Below are 22,114 nucleotides of genomic sequence, written 5' to 3'. Positions count from 1 at the left end.
GCAAAATGCCTTGTGGTTTGAATTTCTTTTCAGTAGATAAGGGGAAAAAGGATTACTGATTACAATATCTGATGCTAGTTTTACAGGTATATATAAGAACTTAATTTTATTCTTCCTTTTTTGTGGAAGATTGTACTAGTTCTAGAGGGGTGGGGAAATCATGATGAGATTGATTTCTAATTTAATATTTACAAAGTTTAGTTTTTGTCATTCCTCTCTTTTGTGTGAGTTTTGGGTGAGAACTGATGGAAATTTAGCCTCAAGACAAAAATTCATCAGAAGGAGAGCAGAAATAGTTCTGATAACATCTGCATCAGCTTTATTTTTCATTCTAACAGAGCTAGAAAATGTCACTTCAGATATAAAGCAATGGGCTCCATATCTGGAAGTCTTCGTGATGCAGCATGCTATTAGTAGAATAATCATGTTGTTTGATTAAAATTAATTTCTTCCTAAGTGTTACTTTGTAGACACCTGCTTTGTTCAAAGAACCTGAATGAATTTTCCTATTTTCATTGTTCTAGTAGCTTATCCTTCCTCTTACTAATGAGTGTTGAAGTTAGAGATGATGGAAATTTTTGGACCTTTTTAATATAGAAAACATTATTATAATATCTTATCACTGTTTTACTGTCAGCAGCAGTAAAACTGAGTAGTCTGCACTGCAATGTTCTCAAGGAGCTGGCCTAAGAAACTGCAGCTTCTTGGATTGGTACAGTACAGTTGAAGCACAGCAAAAACCTCCTGTTGTATTGGAAAAAACAAACAAGAAATCAAGCTCTTGAATATTGCATATCCAGGATATTGGCTTTTTAATATGTAAATTAATCCATAAATGTTGAAGGAAAGGATTGTTTAGAGCATAGAACTAATTGGAAGGTGGTATAAATCAGTGTAAATCTATTCATAATTTGCTGTGCCAAAATAATTTGACATATTTCTTCAGTGTAGAGCTCTAAAATGACATCAGATAGTTTTTTCTATACTGAAGAGGAATGCAGTCTGTCTCTTTTACCTGCATGAGAGCAAATTTGATGAAGTGATGTAAGAGAATTAAGCATGAGGACAGAAATCATTAGCAGAATTATAGGGTGGATAAAGAATTGGCTGGAGGGGAGTAGTAGCAATACATATACTGACTGGAGAAGTTGGCTGTGTGCTGTTCTAGGTCTTGGAATTATTTTATCTTAATTTTTCTGGTAAAAGTCTTGACACAAAAAGGGCTGCCAAATGTTTCTGGTTTTTTATGTAACTTCTTAGTGACAGCATTATGCAGCAGCATCAGTACAGAGGTATATTGACCTAGAGAGAATTCATCAGGGCTGAAACAATAGAAAAGCTTGAAAATCTTTGCTAAAAAGTGGAAATCAAATTTATGGATCTATGGGTAATGATCTCCTAATATATTGCAAAAATTTCTTCCTATCAAGTAAAAAGCTTTGAACAGTCCATTTCCAAGATGTTTCCTAACAGGTTGTCTGACTTCTACAGGAGAAAAGCCCACTCTTAATACTTACTGGTCATCTTAGGGCCAAACAGAAGAAAACATTTCTGCACTGGATAAGGTAGAGGTGCAATCTCTGGAATGCCATGTATGGGTCAGGTCCTCCTGTTGAAGAAATACACTTCATGTTAGTTCTCCTGAAGTCTCAATCCATTGAAGATAAAATCTCATCTCAGTCTCCGGAGTTTTATTTCTCTAGTTAACACTGTGAGTTACCCAGTTCATAAGTCAAGAGGACTGGAAATACTTGTCATTCTCTATGCCCTCACTGTTACTGGCACCGAGGAAAATCCACGGGCAGAATATTTGGTCATAATAACTCACCTGGAGTATATAATGTTAGTAGCTGTGCTCAATTTGATATTTTGAGATCGTCCTTGAAAAGCGGAGGGACTTAGAGCTGAAGGTTTGATCTGTAGGATGACAGATGAGTTTCCTGTTATCTTTAAGAGGTCTAGGGTTTCTGTAAAGTCTGCTCTAAACTGGTTTAGGAATGGAGGGTGACTTAATACCTGATTTCTCAATGAATGGAATATGCAAATCCCTTTGTTTTGGCAATCCCTTAATTACCTATATAGGGACATCAAGTATTACCACATCAAAGAAAACCAATTAGCAAGTGGTAAGATTTTACTATAATTATTTTATAGGTAACAATGTAAGGCACAAGTAATTTATTTAACCAATTCTAATGTATTGCTGTATTTATTGCAGGAAAGAATATTGGGGGACGTGGTCACAAGATTAGTGACTATTTTGAGGTAAGAATTTTGTATATTTTACTTTGGTTTTAAAATTTTCTTATAAAATATCCTTTTAGCTTTTTTTGGATGCTACAACATCTTTTGTTATAAAGGACAGGCCTCTTGAGACGTTACTTCTTTTTTCTTTATGCTTCTGAGTAATAAACCTTGTAGTAGAGATGCAGTCATCTCTTGATGGAGACAAACTAAACTAAAATACAAAAATTATCTTTCACACTGTTCTTTAAAAGAGCTAAAGGTTGCACTGATAAAAGTAGTACAATCTGATTTAAAATTCTCTGTACAGATGAGCTGTAGAGTGTAGTGTGTACTTTCAGTAGATGTAGAATGTGTTTGAGAAGATTGACTCATGGGAGGTCCATGTGTGCTCTGCAGTACCAAGGTGGAAACGGCTCGAGCCCGGTGCGAGGCGTGCCTCCTGCAATCCGCTCTCCTCAGAACTCACATTCCGCTCCTTCTTCTGTAAGTCTGGCAACTTCAGAACTGCACCCCATGGTTTTATAGCCTAAAAATAGCAAAATTGAAAAGAAGCTGTTTTCAAGGGGGGAGTTTTCAAAGGAGCAAGTCTTGGGAAAGAATTCATTCTTCCAACAGGAAGAAAAGAAATTAAGTATTAAAACGAAATTTTTCTAATAACACTGGGTCATTTGTTCTTAAACGTCTTTTTAAATACAAGGTAGTTATGTAAAATGTTGAATAAATGTTAAAATGTTGTAATGACGTCTATTCATAGCCCTCACACAAAAAAGGGGAGTTTTTTTGTTACTTGTAAGGAAACCTGGACCCCTAGCTTGGGACTTTAAAAGCTCAGGTTTTGATAAATTGTAATTTTTTTCTATAATTGATACCTAATCTGCCTCTAAAATTCTCTTTGGTTGTGCTAATTCATTTTTTTCCTTCTCATGAGCACAGTTTCAGTGCTCAGCGTACCAACATGCTAAACGGCTAAACAAATTTTGCCAGTTACAGAAAAGATTTGTTTTCTCTGAAGGCGAACCTCAGCTTTTATTCCATGTGCTTTCAACTTCAGGCATCCTCTTGGTCTTGCCAAGAATATGGAGTGTAATACAGATTTTGGAATTCAGCTTGGAAAAGGTCTCATTCACACAAACTAGGTTCATTAACAGGATTTGCTTTCTGATTTGCACTAGTTTCCCCTCTCAGATTCTCCCATGAGAACTAAACATTCCAAAAATAACTCACCTTATTCTTGAGTTGTGAAAACTCAGAATCAGAAAAATAATTCTTTTTAAGACTAACATCACCTTATGTCAGTCTTGTATTGTCTTAAATCTTTCAGCCTGTTTCCCAAAAGTGACAATCTTTGTTTCCTCATAGAATGTATTGCATCCTTCCTGAACTGCCAGTGGTATGTAACATACTGATAGCTCTCAGTGCAGTGCTCCAAGTAGGAGCTTGTGTAAAAAAATACCTTATTTCTCTGTTTCTTTGAGAAGTTCCTGCCAAGAGTTGTACCAAGGCTATGCTCATAATGAAGTACTACAGCTGTATCTAAAATTCTTTGTTTTCATGCTTTTTAGGTTCGACAGAATAGTCCTTCTCCTACTTCATTAGCTTTTGGGGACCACCCTCTCACACAACCAAAGCAGTTATCTATTAAAATTACTCAGGTAACTTTTTTAGTAGATCACTTTAGATTGCAGAAAAAGAAAAATTAGTTATGTTTATTTCTTTGTCTTTTAACTTCTTATAAACTCTTAAGGACTTTGAAAAGCTTTGCTTTTTAAAATTGCCAAAGCATTTTTTGGGTAAGTTCAGCAGCTCATAATTTAAATATCTCTGGTGAGTTTTGTATTCTGCACTTGCTGAGCTCCCAGGATGGTACTTCATGATTTCATAGATGACCATGGCATTGGTAGGTTTTTGCTCAAGATTTTAGCTGTTGTGTGATTTTAGAAGTAGAAGCTGCTTTTCCAGGCAGTATTTGAATTGACAGCTGCCATTGTCATACTGCATTTAAAATTCGACATTGAAGAAGAAAGATGAGATGGATGAGATGGCAATCAAAATGATCAACACAATTCTGACATGACTTCTAAAAGCTGAAATCAACTGTTTCATTCTCTCTGCCATTTCTGATGTGATCTCTTCTTTCACATTAGTCAGAAAAAGGTTGCTTCACCTGCTGACCAATAGAGAGAATTCATTAGTTGATGTTTACATTCTTGCCCTGTTTTTTATGCTTTTTTATGAACAGTAACTTCTCAGTTGGTGATGAAATCTTTTAATACTGTTAATGGTTTGTCCCAGCTCTTCACAGTTGTCCTTATGAAGAGTTAAAGTGATTTTGAATAAGAACCTTTAATGACACTTCCAAACACCTGAAAATAAGATTTTTCTGGTCTTGTTGAATGTTTTAAAGTAGTTTATTTCTCTGCCTAACAAGCATAAAAAGAATAATGCTGTAGTTGTAAAAGGAAAGGATAAATATTTCAAAATGTTCTTTCTAGACTGATCTCACAATGCTGAAATTAGCTGCACTAGAAAGTAATAAAAATCAAGACTTGGAAAAGAAAGAAGGTCGTATAGATGACTTACTCAGGGTAAGTGTTGGACATGGGTAAAGGTATTTATTCAGAGCAGCAGACTGAATATGAGGGCAATTTTTTTAGATTTTTAAAGAATTGCTTAAATAAAAAGGTATAACAAGTTTTTAATTTTCCTATTTTTTTTCTTAAATCTAAGAACTCTATATAATGTCATGTATAAGTTTTTTTCAGCTTCTGTGCTACAACTTGTTAATGATTAAATATGTGTATAGACTTTTGAAGGTGCAAAGAAAGCCGATACCATTTGCAGGCAGTTGATTAATTCCTTAAATTCATATTATAATTCACCTAACGGGTGTTTTTGATGGTTTTTTGGTTCTAATAATGAATAGCCATTATCTGTGGAACAACTGTTGGCATTTTCAGAATGGAGATGGTTGTGACAGAAATAAATACAGGCAATGAATAACTACTTTCAGTAAGAAAACTATACTAGACTCTAAGACCTGTTTTCAGAAAAAAAATATTAATGCTTATGCTCTTGAAGGAAACACTGGAGAGGGGATATACAGAAATATGAACTATGAAACAAACCTATATTTTACAATTTGTGGTCTGTTTAGTGTTTGTATATGTACATACATAGGTACAATACATAAAAACATTAACCCATGCAATGATGTACTATGAAATGGTGCATGTAGATTGTTTTAAGACATATTCAACAGTATGGGATTGACAAGCCTAAACTATGTTTAATTTTTTTAAAATCAAAATAATATTGTTGTAGGATTTCTAAAGTAATAAGTTAAATAAAATTGGAACACAGGGAATTTGTTACACTTCCTACTCAGATCATTGGAACTTTTATAACTGTGAAATTTTTGATTTCTTTTAAATTGAAGATGTTTGGATTCACATGACTTGAGAATCATATATAAAGATCTGATGCTAAAATTTTCCAGTTTGAATGTAAGTGGAGCCCTCAGTGGAGAGCTGAACATGAGATTGCTACAGAGTTTTCATATGTTCTCATTGTGCTGAATGCTCTGTAATACAGAATGCAGGACAATGCAAAGGAAATAAAAAAGAATCAAGGCATCCTTCTATAGATAGGGATATATCTGTGAAATGAAATTTTTATTTAGATAAATAGATGTGTTTATGCATGTATGTGCCTTACTTTAGTCATGTGGAATTAGATATGTTTATTTGCTGTGACAGCTGAATTAGAAACGGTATTTCAATATATCTCTTCATATTTTGTATATATTTATTAGGCTAATTGTGATCTTAGAAGACAAATAGATGAACAACAAAAACTACTTGAAAAATACAAAGAAAGGTTAAACAAATGTATTTCAATGAGCAAGAAGCTTCTAATTGAAAAGGTAAGTTTACTGCTCTTAAAATCTTTGTGATAAAAGCTGGGAGATTGCTGTAAAACTCCATAATGATTCCTTCATTTTATCTTCAACTTTTTCACATTTGTCACTTGAGATTGAAACTTTGTATCCATGGTCTCTATCTGGCCATATTTTTATAAACCTGAATGAGCTAAATAAAACATTTAACCTTTTTCAGATTGTGGAAAATGTACCTTTTTTAAATTAAGGATTTACCCATCATAAGTAATTCAAAATAGCAAATCATGAAAGCTATGAATGTATGAATTTAATATATGGCATATTTTCTGGCAAAATGGTAAGATTACAATGCATAAAAGAATTTTTTAACATAATCTGTTGTGAAGAGGAGATGGATAATATCTCTCTGTGAGACACTTAAGTTGCTACTGTAATTTTTGATGTAAAATGATAAAATGCCCATGTTAGCTCAGAATTAATGGAAAAAAGGAAATGAAGATGACTGCCTTCATACTACCATTAATGAAAGAATCACTTTTTAAAAATTTCACACCAATTATATTTAAACTAGTAGCAATTTATTAGCTGACAAGGATAGCTTGTTTCTCTCCCTCTTCTTTAAAATAACCTGTTTTTAAAAAAAATCTTTAAAAGTTAATAGCAAATCATGTTATTAGAAATTAAGGTACAAAAAAGTTTAAGATAAACAACCCCAGTGCCTTCCCTAGTGCTAGCTGTGGATCCTGCTGTCATACACCACGGCACAAAGCGAGCCCTTGGAGGATTCAGGAGTTTTCTCACTAGCATGTCATAAATAAATTATTGCAGATCTTTTTTAAGTTCCAGCATGAGGGGATTGCAGGGAGAAGATGCATCATATCTGTTTGGCATGATAGTAAGTGCATACCTTCAGACTGAGAATCCCACAAGGGATGTTTCCTGTGAAAGGCCCTTCTTCAGTCTAGGAGTCTGTTTGGAAAAACAGCCCTAATTCTGACAGCTTCTCCGTTTGTGTGTGTGTGATTTTGGGCCATAGACATTTGTTATGAAGCAAGCATTTGCAGCAATCAAAGAGGTTTCCTTGCATGAGGTGTTCATAGTGCTCTTTCTTTGAGGGAGAGCAGGCAGACTCGGTTGGTTGTCACATCCCAAGGATGCTTGTGGTAGCAGTGCTGGTTCTAAGAAGAGAATCTACTTCACTTCTGCAAGTGAATATCTGAGTGCAGCTAAGCCTGCCCACAGAGCATTGCCACGCAGAGGTCCCTGCCCTGGGACACTGGGTACAAGTACTGACATAGATGCTCTGCCAAGGAGGTTTCCAGGCCAAGTATAGGGAGTGCTTTCTTTAGGTTATCTGAGTTGGTTCATTTGTTGTAGTAGACATGTACAGATAGAATCTTAATTACATCCTCTATGATGCTGATACTCTAAATAAAGTGATTTTTTAATGATGAAGAGCAGCAAACTTTATAGGGAAATGGAGCCAAACTCAGGGCAGGGGGGTTTTTGGTGCATAAATTGTCCTCTAGTACTGGTTCTGGCAACTGCAGATGCTTGAGTTCTGTAGAAATAAGAATAATTGAGGTAAATACTACAACATATTTTTGTTAACACTCCTCTTATTCTTGCCTTAAAAGTCTGTTGGAGGAGAAAAAAAACCCCTGAGTGTTTTATTGACTTTTTGAACATGTTAGTGTTACTAAATATGAAATTTTTTTGTTGTTTTCTTAGAGCACACAGGAGAAGCTGGCAAGCAGAGAGAAGAGCATGCAAGACAGATTACGCCTGGGGCATTTTACAACAGTTCGTCATGGTGCTTCATTTACTGAACAGTGGACAGATGGCTTTGCATTTCAGAATCTTGTGAAGTTAGTCAATGCTATGTTCTTAAAGTTCTCACTAATTGTTACTTCCCTCTAGTGGACTTTTTTACTACTAGTGTTGTAGCATTGAAGCAGCTTTTCATAGGTTGTATTTTGCTTTGCCTTTTGAAGACTGAGAATAGAATCTAGAACTCCATTAATCAGGTGAGGGAATGCTAAGGTTGTGTGTCTTGCAAAAACAGTTTGGTTCCACTTTGTTTTAGCTATCTTTACAAAAGCATGAATGTTGTAAATAACATGGTTATCCAACTCAGCTGATAGAATTATAAAGGTAAATCAGTGATTTTTCAGGAAGCTAACCAAGTATCACTGGTGGTCATTGGGACAGATGAGGTCTGTGAAGTTCTCACTGGTCACATAGGTGCTACCTGCACATCCTCATGGCAGCAGCTTTTTCTGGCATCCAGCTCCTTAGTGCTGTGAAGGAGCAGTGACAAATCTGGCAGCCTCAGACAGGATCTAGTGCAAGTGGATGGGGGAGAGCAACCAACTGGAAAAGAGCTGCCATAGCAGGTACTTCAGCAGAGATGGGGCCAAGTAAAAGAGCTCTGCAAGACTCTCAGAGATGGTGGTAAAGTAATTATGCAGTGCTTCCAAAGGAGTTCTTTGGTAATGAGTCTGATTCATCGGAAATACAGAGAGATTTATAGATAGAAGGATACATACATTTTGGAGAAGTAATTCACCAAGAGTCTTGTTTTTGAAGGACAGTATTTAGTCTTAGCATTATGGGATTGCCTGGGACACTGTTTTTCTAAACAGTCATAAAAACAGTCTGTAGATGTGTTTTGCATAAAAGCTGTAATCGTTTGCCGTGCAACCAAACTTAGGATTTATTTGGGAATGGCCAGATCAAATTCAGTATTTGGACTATAAAGATCAGGTGCTCTCTATTGATGATGTCAGGGAATGGTTTTGATTGTATAAAATAAGATATCCACCAGCTCAGATAGATTTTTTTTTTTTCTTTTTGATTTTTCTAGTGCAGAAGTCATGCATAGCACTTTCAAAAACAAAACACAAAACTTCACAAAACCCCAAAACAATAACAAAAACCAAACAATCCCCCTGAAACCACCATATATTTACAAAGTAAATTGTGCCATAACTTTAGCAAAATTTTTCCACTTAATGAAGAACACTGGTTCATTCTCCTAGGAAACATTTTCACATGTTCAGTAAGTTTTTTTAAATTTCTAAATGCCTTACCAGTTAAAAAGATAGTTCTTGAAAAAATGGTAATTTATGAAACTTTAATAAAGCTTTTTTTGGGGTTTACAGGCAGCAAGAGTGGGTGAATCAACAAAGGGAAGACATTGAAAGGCAGAGAAAGCTCCTGGCCAAGCGAAAGCCTCCAACTACAAATAATTCTCAGGCACCATCTGCCAATTCTGAACCCAAGCAGAGGAAGAATAAAGCTGTGAATGGGGCAGAAAACGATCCCTTTGTTAGACCCAATTTACCACAGCTGTAAGTTTAACATTTCAATCAGTCTTTTACATAAATTCTGAGATATTGTCTGTATGTGTTCTATTCAAATAACAGCATAAAAAGACACTCGGTATATTCAGCAGCTATATTCTCACTAAGGACTTGCTGATGCTAGGGAAATTTGCACCACTGTCTGTGAAGTTGTTGTACAATTTATTTTTGGTAAAGTCACCAGAGAAGGGCCCATTCTGGGGATAGGCAATGTTCCTTATGTTATCCTGATCTAGAAGTCTCCTTGTCCTGTCTTCTTAGTCTTCTGATGTCACTGATACCACATTGGTTTAAGAGCTTCTCTTTCTGTTGGAGATTATTTTTTCCCATATAACAGTATCTAGTTGACAAAAAAAAAAATCTTTTTTCAGCCTTTAGTATGTGAAGACATGTCTTAAAACAAATGGAAATATCTTTTCTCCTTCTGAATGCTACATCCTGAGACCAACAGTCAGAAGTTACTGATCCCATTTACGTATTGACAGTGTTGGCATTTTTTGTCATTGAAAGATAAAAATTGAAAGTTCTCAAAGGACTCTTTTTTCTGGGGACATCTTTTTCCTACAGACAGAAAGGGTATAATTCAAGGCATACAAATATGTGTTCTTGACATTTCATTTAAATATTTTATGGAATTGCTGCTTCAATATATCAGTTACTGCCCTTTAGGCTAAGATGCTGAAGCTGATAGTATAGCTGTTCCTAGTTTATTTTTAAGTAAAAAGTGAATAATTAGGCTTAAAAAGAGTAGCAAATAATCTGTGTTACTTTGCAGAAGTAAGCTACCTGTATTGAGCATAGTCACTTGCCACCTCTCACAGGTGGAGGCAGTAATTTATACCTGGGGGGATGGAGGATATATAAATTGCTCTGGTTAAATCTGCTCAAGAAATACATTTGGACCATGCCTTTGAAGACAGCTGCATGTGTTTTGCATAATGCCTCATTCTTAAAATTCACATTGTGAAGTTGTTTTACTGTGACAAAAATACCACGAAAATACAGTAGTAAGGCTGGCAATGTAAGCAAATCTTGGTTAGTATTACTCCTGTTTTGGCAGAGAGCTGAAGAGTCGTTGCTCATTGTGACTTTTTAGTAATGCTTAGTGCCTGTGTTTCTTCTTAGACCATAATTAATTCTTCAGAATAGTACAGTAAATATTGCTGTTGTGTTAAAAATGTATTGCTGTGTGTTTGAATGTAATCCCTCCTGTTATTAAAAGTAACATTTAAGTAATGGAAAATACATGAAAATTTACAGAAATTTTTATTTGCTAACTTTTGGCTGGTTATACTCCCATATTCTTATTGCTCCTTTGAGAGATGATGAAATATAAATTGGTGGAAAAATACAGACAACATGTTCTAATTTTTTTGTAGGACAAGATTAATTCCTGGTAATAAACTTCAGAATATTTTCTGGTGTTACATGGTGTTAAATAATTTGTAATTTACTAAAGACTGCAAATTTTCGTTTCATCTGGCTTAACGAGTTACATGTTAAATGACACATGAAAATGGTTGCTTGTTATGGAATTGTCAGGAGAACAATCAAAATTGTCCTTTTGTATCTAATGCTAGCAAAAATGTAAGCAGTAATTAAATCAAAACTGTTTTGCATTTAAGTATCATAGCTTGATCATTATATAATCTAGATATGAGATTACTTGCCTGTATCATAAGCTTATAAATTTTGTTTGAGGTCTTTGAGGAGATCTGTAATGCATCCTGAGATCACAGCTGCGTTATGCTCTTAGGCTTTGAAAGGGGTTTTTGTATTTAGGATTTGTTATAACTTTGTATTGTAGTATTACATGTTGATTCCTTTCTGCTTCTCAGTACAGAATAATTGTTTTGTGTATCTTGGTAAGACATTAATTATGCACTTCCATTTTAGAGTAAATTTGTCATGTGCTCTAGGTGATTCTCTCCTATTACATTGCTTATCACTGTTTCTGCATTACTTTGACAGTAATGATCTTAATTAGTGTAGTCAAATGGAAAAGGTTTTGTTTTTATGAGGCATGAGGAAATGCAGAGCTGCTTGAGATTAACGAACTAAACCACCAGTGAATTAATACAACATACATACAAGTGATTGAGCAGGTTTATTTAAAACATACAAACGACTTGCTAGGGTTTGTTACCAGCAGGTGTCTTTACCACTGCATTGTTTGCTTTAAAAAATATCTCTAGCTTCTGGTATTGATGAGACAAAATTATCTACAGCTTTGTCACAATCAGGAGTATTGAAGCTTTTTCTGCAAACAGATGTCAACTATTTTGAATTAGACTGAAGGTGTTGCCTGAGGCATTCTTAATAAGGACATTGTTGGAGTTTAGCTGAATTTACTGTGGTCTGATAGGAATGTAAAAGCACACTGTTTGCTCTGAAGTTATTGTTGTAAAAGTGGCCAGTTTGCCAGTGTCTTGGGAGTGAATGGTGGATTGGTGCTTCAAGTAACATGGAGCACATGAGTCTAAACACTGTCCTGCTTTTCCATCATTCTTCCCCTTTTTGTGGCCTAAACCAAAACTAAAGTGTAGTTTCAATTTTGAGAGTTCTGTTTTCTGCTGAGCAAAGTAATTGTATTAGTCTTATATGAAAGGAATAAATTTAAATATATTTTAAAAAAAAGTTAAAAATTTGAAGTAGAGGTTGCCTTTTTAGCCCTGGAAAAAATCTGTTTGAAAACACTCTTCCAAGTTCTTTGGAGACATAAGAGAAGATTCTGTAAGAGTATAATGCAAGTCCCCACCTTTTGGAAGCAGCTCTTATTTCACCAGACAGCTGTTTCTAGGAGCAATGTTTTATATGGTTAAGATGGTGGAATCCTTCTTCTGCAGCTTCAGCCATTGCAGTTGTATTCACTTCCCTGTCACCTCTTTAAGTGCTTCCCAGTTCCTCCATGGTAGCCTGTATGCATCCTTGTCTCTGCCTGCACTTTGGGCTAGGAGGGCAGAGAGAGCTGGCAGGGATTGTCACTGTGGCTGAGCAAATGCATCATAGCAGGAGCATTCTGTTCTGTATGGAACAAATAAAAACATTTTCAGGAACTTTTTCTGAAGTGACAACAATGTGTCTGGGCTTTACTGGACAAGTAAAGACAGCTCCTTTCCTGAGGCAGTCTATTTCTAAGGCAAACATGGAAACAATGGGTGGAAAGACGTCATGAAAGGTTTTGACTTGGTTGAAGTTTATTCATCCTTGTAGAAATTTGGGGAACTGGAGTGAGAATAAGCTTGGACCAGAAGGGAAGAGCTTCAGAAGCTGTAGCCAGAAAACTTGTATTGGATGTGTATATGGCTGTTTGGGAGCATGGCTGCATTCTCCTGTGCCTGTGTATCCAGGATGATTTTCCAGCAGGGCAGAGGTGGGAAGAGAGATGCTTGTAAACAGACCAGGCTTGATTATGGTGAGAACCAAGGAACACATGGCTAGTTTAGGTTTTTTCTCTTGTCTGTACCCACTAGTAAACAATTTTGATTGTAGAAGGTTTTATCTGCACTTGGGAGGAAGAAGTGAAAAGAACACTGGTTATGTCAACGCATGAGTATTGTGTCAAAATCTTTGAAATTTGGTGGTGAAAACATAAGCCTCTGAAAGGCCTATTCTTTCTAATTAAAAATAAAAAGTTGTAATTGGTGGTAATGAAGTTTTTCAGGCCGGGAAAGCTATCTTCTTTCTTCCAGCAGCAAGTAAGAGAGGCACATCGTGGCCCTTTGTCACAGGAGAATTATGCTACATACACAGAATGTGTCCAGTGCATTTTGGGGAATTTCTGCATGTGTTTCAGAGTTTATCTGGCCACAGACAGCAGCCAAATTTAAATTATTACAATACAGCATTTATTGTACAGTAATTTTGTGCAGGAAAAATCATGGTCAGGACCAGACTGTTGCCATATTAATTCATGCAACCTCTTCCCAGCTGCCCTTCTTCCCCTGTGCTCCTCAGATTAGCCCCAGGCCTGACTATCCAGCTTAAGATGGCAGCAGTCTTGTTTCTGGTTGATGTCCCTACCCTGTGCTCCTCAACCTTTCTCCCTCCATGTCTGATGAGACCTGTCTCAGGTGATAAAGGAGCAATCCCTTCTGCAGGAAACTGTGGTGTGTTGTAGGTGCCTTGGATGGTGCTCTGAGCAACCAGATCTAGTAGGTGGCATCCCTGCCCATGACAGGAGGATTGGAACCAGATGATCTTTAAGGTCCCTTCCAACCCAGACATTGTGTGATTCTGTAATTCTGTTTTCAAAAAGTGCCTCCAGCATGCCACTGCCCTGCCAAAGGTGTGGTGAGTGGATGCAGGTAGAAAGTGGTGGGCTGATGGGGAGCAGTCTCTAGGCTGGTAGGATGTTTTCAAACTGTGCAGTGAGCTGGTGGCCTACAGCCAGAAAACAGACACTGTTATTGGCTTACTGCTGTTAGTTGTGTGCTATTTTAATACAAAGTACACTGTATTTTTAGATAAAAACTAATAAACTCCTAAAAAAAAAGTGCTTCCAAGTATGAGAGAATAAAGTTTTATTTTTCAGAAGTAAATGAACAAAATCCAAAGTGGCTATATCTGTGTACAGCTCTGTGTTTTATATGCCTTTCTCCAAAATGTGGTGGTCAGTAATGACAGTTTTAGATTGCTGTGAAACATGCTGTGCTTCTAATAGAGCTGGATTTGTAAGGAAATAGAAAAATGGAAAACAATCATTTATTGGCTTGTGGCGTAGAAACATGGGAAGAGTGGCTTTGAATGTTAATGTTTTCAATATGACACCCAAGTTGTGCTCTGTGCTCAAGAGGGCTGTCTCAGGACTTTCTGAAAGGCAATACTTGCCAGAGCAGTCTAGGCACTTTGTAACTCTGTGTGGACACCTCAGGTTTTATAAAAAGGATCAAATTTTCTGTATTATGTTAGTTTTTAATGGGATCTGTGGTTTCAGGGCTCTCAGTGTTCACTGAAAGTTCCGATAGGTCATGTCATAAACTTCCTATTTTGAGTGTGTTTTACTGGTGGTTCAGCTTTGCAATGCCACCTAAAATACTCATTCTTTCTTGAGAAAGACAGACTTTACTGTCTGTATTTCTGTAAAGCTGTAATTTATAGTGTAGACAAAAATCTGGAAACAACAATATTCAACCTTGTAAACATTGGCATTGGTTATTAATTCACATTAGAGTAGTTTGCTGTTGTAATAGAAGTATTGAAGAAGTGGCAGGGATATTGTTTTAAGTTGTCTAGCATGGTCTGCGTTTCTTTGATAGTGCTGGTAGATTTATTTCAGCAGGAATTGGAGCATTTGTTTCTTATGTTTCTTGCTGTTGCTTGGACTGTACAAAGTCCAAGTACATTGCCAGCTTTCCCAGCTATGGAGACAGCCCATTTTACATTTGCTTTAATGCCTCTTCTTTTAAGATGTAGCATACATTGTCTAAACCCAGAGGAGATTCTGCTAGGAAAAGAATATAAATGTTAGGTCCCAAAATCTGGTAGTAAGAGACCTTTTGCCTTTCTCGGAGAGGCAAATTTCCTCCCTCCATTGCCTTCAGAGTGTTTGGGGATGTCTCTTGACTGTAATACAAGACTGTTCTGAATTCCAGTAAGAAAAAAAGATGCAGAGTAACTTTGTATGCCATGTCTTGAAAGAAACGATTGCTTGCTTCTCAGATTCTGACAGGATGTGATGATGGCTGCTTTTGTCACCTGATCTGAGTGTTTTCTATATGCTACAGACCCAGAAGGCTGATGAAATAACTACAGTCTTGTGAGACTCTTTCCAATTTCTTGAAAATTTAGATGGTGTGGTCAAAAAAACCTTCAATAATTTCACTGAGATGCGGTTGAATCAGTTTTCTGTTCTGGTAAAATCATAAAATGGGCAGCAAAATTCTGTATTTATACTAACAGGAATGGAAGGGGCTCTCTGAAGGCTTCATAACCACCAGATTTTATCTGAGAAAGATGCACTCCTTTATCGACAACTTTTGAGATGCAATAAGAATACAGGTGTTGGAATTCTGAAAACTGTGGTAAACTTGAAGTTTAAAAGGGAGGAAGTCTCACAGTCTGTTAGATTTCTGCAAATTTTGTTGAAGTTGGTTGGCATTTGCTGTAAGTGAAATCTGAATTAGTGTCCCTCATCTCTGGGAAAACTATTGGTGATTCTCAAGACATTCTAGTCCTCAGACTTGCAATATAAGCAGCGTGTGTAGCCTTCTAACCACCTTGTGTGACAATCTTCCCAGCTGATAGCTGAACCCACAGGAATACAGACTTTGTGAGAGGATGTTATACTGTGAGTTTTAGCTTTATATCATGCGAGAAGTATTAGGTCTGGGCAAAACAGAAAAAAGTGTACTTTTAATTTCTTTTGTAGGGATTTGTGTGAATCCTTTAAGGAGGCCACAGCTCTTTCTCCTTCCTCATCCCCTGTTTCTCTTCTTCATATGTGCATGGTTTCTTATCTGGAACTTAAGTCTCTTGGGTCTGTTTTTTTGGGTGGTTCACCTTTTTTGTTCATCAGATGGATACTGCATGCAATCAGTTCTCAGATTTCCTAGTTACTAATCTGTGCAAACAGTTCAGATTCACTGCATGATAACTGACTTAGTCTGATCAAGTCCATAGACAGTGAGGGACCTCTGAATTCTTTGTCGCCAGAAATTGCTGAGAAAAGGAACAGGCAAAGAAAACAAGCAGGAGAGTCACTTGTGAATTCAAAGCTGAATTTGTAGTTTTGTGCAAAATGTTGTGCTATTGAACTTGAAATGTATAGTTTTGCACTACTGTCTGTAAATCACAGCTCAGAAATCCAGTGTTACCATTCTTGTCTGATTTCTGAATGCGTTGGAGTTGAGAACCAAGCAGTGGAGTAGTGTCAGCTAAAATCTGGGATGGTGATATGATTCAAGATGCACCTAGGTCATTAACAGGCTATCTGGAAGAAGCAAAATGGTTCAATGGGAAAGGCAGTTAATATTGCAGAATACCAAATATAGGCATTCTGTAGGTATGTTTTGACCCTGAAATGACAAATCCAAGATGTTCAGATGGTTCAAAAATGTACTTCTAGGACTTCTAGTGACTTCTAAATAACAAGATACTGGATGTACTGTAGTTTTTAAGTAAAAATGCTATTGTTTTGTTTGCCACCATATAAAAGTTATAATTCCATGATTATTTCATTTTTCAGTTTGACTCTAGCAGAGTACCATGAACAGGAAGAGATTTTCAAGCTTCGATTAGGACATCTCAAAAAGGTATGGTTTTTTAATCATGGCCAAACCCATAAAAATTAATACTGTCAAAATGAAGAAATAGATTGTTGAGAACTGTCTGATTAGAAAACCCAATACTAAAAGTGCTGCACTACTTTTTTCCTAATAGTGGCCTTCATTTTGTTTCTGTTTGTGCAAGTTTTCATAAACACTGGCATTACAGGGAAGCAGCAATGAGTCCATCCAGTGTATCACTGTCCTGGTTCCTTAAATCCTTCTAAGAGTGCTAACAGTGATGATGCCACCGATCCTGCTCTTCCCCTTCCACTTTCTGAGCTCTTGTTTCACAGCTCAGTGAGCCAGCCAAGTTTGATGTGTGGGCTCTTTATTTTTGTTTTTTTGGCCTTTAAAAACGTCCAATTCACAGCATTGTACTTCTGAATTAATACATTTTCATCCTCTGCAGTATTTACTTCAGTTGTTATCAGTTAGCATATTACCTATCACAAGAGAATATCATTTTCCTACTTTCATGGAAAATCTGTTCTCTATGTCCTAATTTATTTCTGCAGTCAGATATTTTCCTCTTGTTTTTGACTTTCGAAAAAACCTTTTTCTTGAACCCCATCATTCTAATAAATCTGTGTAGTGAGATAATTATTATGTGAAGAAACTATTGCTCATTCAAGCAAAGATTTTGAGGAATAACCTGTAAAATGGAATGGCAGTTGATGCAGACAGAAATATCTCAACAAGAGTGAAAGAAAAAGGACTTACATGTGCTGAGTAGTAGTTCCTGAGTTGTTGAGTCAAAACAGGTCATAGTGTTTTCCCCTTGAAATGTTGCAAGTCTGTTTCAGGCCTGTTCTCTTCAAATGTACAAGCCACCTGTTACAAATCCTACTATAATAAACTGAACTGGGCCCCTTGAGAAAGCGGCAGCTGTTTCTAAAGAATATGACAGGAAAGTACTTGAATCTGTAGTACGAAATCTGCATATAATTTGCTGGTGCTGGTGAAGTAGACTGCCCACATTGTTCTTCATTGTGAATGGTTTAGAAGCTCCAGCTTCACATGAAATTCTGTTAGGAAATTCTGAAGGTTTTTTTTCCATGCTTTAATGTTATGGAAGTTAAATGGGAATTTCAAATGATAGATGAAATAAACTGTTACAGGATCATTTAATACTGGAATTTTGGTTTCACCTTGAGCATCAATGCTGGAGTACTTTGCAAAAGATGGAAATTCCTTGACTAAATGCTAGGGGCGAAACAAGTGTTATTCTTAGCAAATCATACTTGACTATATTTGAAGAAAATAATAAAAATACATTCTTACCTTATAATTTGCATGTGTGATACAGATTTTGTCATTAACTAAGTACAACAATTTTGTTACCTTCATTTTACATGGCTGTATTTCTTCCCTGAGCCTCTTTGCTATTTACATTTCTTTTCTTCATTCCTTCAGCATATGCTGTTTTGTTGACTACTCCTCTTCCTTTTCACTCTTGAGATGCTTTCCTGGTGCTCTTATTTTTGATGCCCTGTACATGCTGCCACCACCAGTTTTCTTTTCCTACTGCTACCCAGGAAATTCTTTTCCAGCTAGTTGCTTTGGTCCTGGAGAGAGGCTCTTGTTTTCTCACTTCCTTTTATATAGCAGTGACCTGAGGCAGCTAAGCTGGTTTATTCTTGCTTAAAGGTATTCACAGCCTGAGTGTCCTAAATAACAGCTGGAAACAATGCAACCAGCCAGTTCTCTTTGGACTAACATTGGCCTATGAACCACATTTAGAGAACCACTGAATTGCATAATATATGAACAAAAAGGTCCAAAAGAGGCATAACTGATGGATTTTTTTTTTGTTAGCCTTTGGGAAGAACATAGACAATTGTGTGTATAAGTGTGTGGCCTTTTGTGAGGGAAGAAGGACTGAAATTCTTTATAAAGGACTACTGGGTTATGAGGAACTGCCTATCATTTCAGGGTATTTAGCAGAGAACTGCAGGGATGTGTGTAAATATAGAAAAAAGGAGTTTAACATTATATAAACAGGAAAAAACTCAACTCTTGACACTGTATCTTAGGAAAAATAAATGGTTCACCCAGATCTGCTGGCATATCAGTACTACTTAGTCCAGCTTTTAAATTATTAGGAATTTGATTTTCATTTCCTCCATGGAGGTTCATCTCATGTCTTGTTTTGGGATGAGAATTTTTTCCATTGCTTACGGGGATGGTTTCAGGGTATTCACTGAAATCATCTAGTCCAGACACCTCAATTCATTGGATATGGGTCATTTAATATGTGCTTAGATCATACAAATACAGTTGTTGCTATGTCATTATGGCATTTACTCTCTACCTTGTTGACTTGTGCCTCCATCCTCTTGTGCCATGGCTTGTTTTCTGGTGCTTTTACCAGCACCACTGAGGTGTAGAGTCAGAGAATAAATTGGATTGAAGAACTGATCTGGCTTCTTTCAAAAAACAAATATGTAATTTTTTTTGTGATGCTTGTTTCTTTTTTTCTTTTATTTCTTCTGAATTTTTTTTTTTTTCTTAAAGAAAAGATTGATTAGTATTCCAGTTTGGTATACCATGTGTCTGTGCAAAAGGCTGTGCCAAAATAACAAGAGGTGGTGACGAGTGCTGCTACTAAAAAAATATGTATCAGATGCCAGGCCTTTTTCCTTTTCAGCTGAAATAATTCCATAATTATGAGCTTTCTGGTATGGACTAATTTTGTCTCCCCTTTCCTCAAATTTTCAAGTTCTAGAAGCACTAACTGAAATCAATATAACCCTCTCTACAGTATCTTTCAGTGAGTATGTTTCTCAGTTTGAGTATGGATACATAGGTTTCCACAAATTAGGCATCATGAAATCTCTATGATTTTAGAGATTAAATAATTGAATAAATAATTATTTTATTTTTTCATTGTTTCCTAATGCATAGAATAAAGATGAGATAAAATTAAGTGCTGAAATTAGTTAAGGAATGTTCTCCTACCTGACATGCTTCTTTTGAAGTTGCACTCAAAATCTTACACAGTACACATTCTTTATTTGTAATTTTAATAAGATTCACATGGAAAAATCTTTTCTAATTAGATTGGTTTTGGTGTCTTGTTTTAGCACCTTAAGAATGTTTCTGCTGTAATGATGTGCTCTTTTATTCTTTTACTTGATTTGCACTTCAGCCTTAAAATCTTTTACATGTCTTTTCTTAATCTGTTGGTTTGTACAGAATCTATAATTGCCCATATTGCAGTTTTTTTCTTTTTTTTGTACATCAATTTCAGACTGCTTCCCAGATAATTTATCTGCTTGGCTGAGGTACAAAACCCAGCTGCCTCTCATTTGAAGCAGCATCCCTACAGTGCAGAACAAAACCATGAACATCCCATTACCTGTGGGTTCACGAACAGAAAAATTTCTTGAAACAGGCTTTTGGCTTATCTTTCTGAATTTTTCTGCCTTTAAGAGAAAAGCAGTGCTTTCTTCTGGTTCAGCAGGGTTTTGTAATGTAATGTTCCTCCATCACCACTAGATTGATGCAGGGGTAAAAATACCCTTTTCAAATGGGAAGTAAATGAGCTTTTATATTTCCTTCTTTTCATTTGCAGGAGGAAGCTGAAATACAAGCAGAACTTGAACGTTTGGAAAGAGTTAGGAATCTTCACATTAGAGAACTGAAAAGAATAAATAATGAAGATAATTCACAGTAAGAGTCTTTACTGTCTTAATTTTGCATGACTGTTTTTAAAGTAATTCTCTAGTATCACATTTTACCTGTAGAAGAGAGACTTGTTCATAATTTCTTTTTGCTTTTCTATGTTTATATATGTATTTTAAACCAGTTTATTTAACCTTAACTAAAATTTCTTACAATTTAGTAAATTTATTATTGTTTTTGTTGAATATGCAAGGAAAAAACATACCTACACAGCTTATAGTGAAGAGCTGAAACTTGCTAGACCATATTATTAAGTTAAAAAAACCAAAACACTTTTGAGATAACTTAATGCAGTTAAGTTATTATCAACTTAGTTGATAATAATGCAAGAGGTTTGATGCACCAGCAGCAATTTTGTGCTGCACTTAAAATTAGGTTCGTGGTTATGGCTCTGTGATTTCATTCCTTCTAGGTATAGGTACCTAGCAGGAAAAAGCCATATTATGTTGTTACTTTGTATTTCACCTTGAATGGCAGTGTCTCACAATGTTAAATTGCTACATAATATCCACTGTTACTGTGTGGTTTTGAAAGTAATAATTGCATAACATCATTAAGTCTATTTTCAGTCATGATAAATTCAGACACTACAGTTTCACTAACACTTTCAGCTGGCACTGTTGCTTCAAAGGAACTGGTTCTGCCTCTCCCTGGCTACTTAGCCCTGTTTCTTTCACGTGCTTGCAATGGCATTTCTTTACTAAACCGATGCTGGAAATCAATCCAAATTGAAACCAGCTCCTGTGGTTTATTTTTCTGGATTAATTTTAATCCAGATCAATTTCCTGGTCTAGTTCTTTGCCCAGTTGCAAAAATGTTTATGTTGCCATGAGGAGAGAGGGCAGTGGTGCAATGAGCCAGGGGGAAAGACATGATGGGACTGGACTTCTCACTTTCTGCACTAGGAAATGTTTATGAAACAGTAGCCTTAAGCCTTCAGTATTTATTTTTTACTTTTTAGACACAATAGAATTGTGCATACACTAAGGTTTTTAAATATTAAAAGAAAAAGGTGTGAAATTGTGCCTAACTGTTCTGATGGTACCTACCATGCAATAATACAGAAATTATTTGTTACCATGTGGCTTTACTGCTAATTGACAGTTAAATTGTTCTGGGTTTTGGATGTGAGGAATAATGGGTGTTGATACTTACATATTGATGGCAAAGTATTTTCTTTTAAAAAATCTATCTTTTTAAACAAAAATTTACAATATTACTTTTAAATAAATGTCGTACAGCATACAAACAAGCAGGTTAATGACAACATTTATAAAGCTTCAGTGTTTGCATTAGAACAGGTTTAGGGTTTTTTTTTAAAAGAATCCTTCAACGATAAGGAATAAATGGCACAAAAAAATGGCAGGCTTTGACTATGAAAATACTGCATATGTGGGGCAAAGAATGTCCAAATTAGAGTCTCAGTTTAAAACAGTTACAGGACATGGACAAGCTTCAGTCCATGGTGCAGCTTCACTGCTCATCATCTGCAGTCAGTGCTAACCCATTTTATGGTACAGAATGAAAAGCTTTAAACTGTGTGTTCATGTTTTTGTGGGAGTTTAGCTGAGTAATTACCAAGTGGCCAAGTCACAGCTTAGAGTCCTCATGTAGAAGAGAGAAGCAATGGAGAAATAATTTAGGTCTGTAGC

At 36.1% G+C, this 22,114-nt stretch overlaps 1 protein-coding gene across 4 annotated transcripts in view; it reads left to right on the top strand.

Moving 5' to 3' along the window:
• The window catches only part of TLK1 (tousled like kinase 1), a 68,148-nt gene that overhangs the window by 34,226 nt on the left and 11,808 nt on the right, over positions 1-22,114 (top strand). For all 4 annotated transcript variants that reach the window (XR_009487340.1, XM_059853079.1, XM_059853081.1 and 1 more), the window contains exons 5-13: positions 2,219-2,265; positions 2,644-2,730; positions 3,810-3,899; positions 4,740-4,832; positions 6,059-6,169; positions 7,877-8,013; positions 9,310-9,498; positions 16,697-16,763; positions 20,353-20,450. Coding sequence is in view for 3 of the 4 variants with exons in the window: in XM_059853079.1 (XP_059709062.1) it covers positions 2,219-2,265; positions 2,644-2,730; positions 3,810-3,899; positions 4,740-4,832; positions 6,059-6,169; positions 7,877-8,013; positions 9,310-9,498; positions 16,697-16,763; positions 20,353-20,450 (919 nt within the window). In the remaining variant the exon portion in view is untranslated. The remainder of the gene's footprint in view (positions 1-2,218; positions 2,266-2,643; positions 2,731-3,809; positions 3,900-4,739; positions 4,833-6,058; positions 6,170-7,876; positions 8,014-9,309; positions 9,499-16,696; positions 16,764-20,352; positions 20,451-22,114) is intronic.

The sequence above is a fragment of the Haemorhous mexicanus genome, chromosome 8, assembly GCF_027477595.1.
Source record: "Haemorhous mexicanus isolate bHaeMex1 chromosome 8, bHaeMex1.pri, whole genome shotgun sequence".
Taxonomy (NCBI): Eukaryota; Metazoa; Chordata; class Aves; order Passeriformes; family Fringillidae; genus Haemorhous; species Haemorhous mexicanus.
This window is presented reverse-complemented; position numbering and strand designations above follow the sequence as displayed.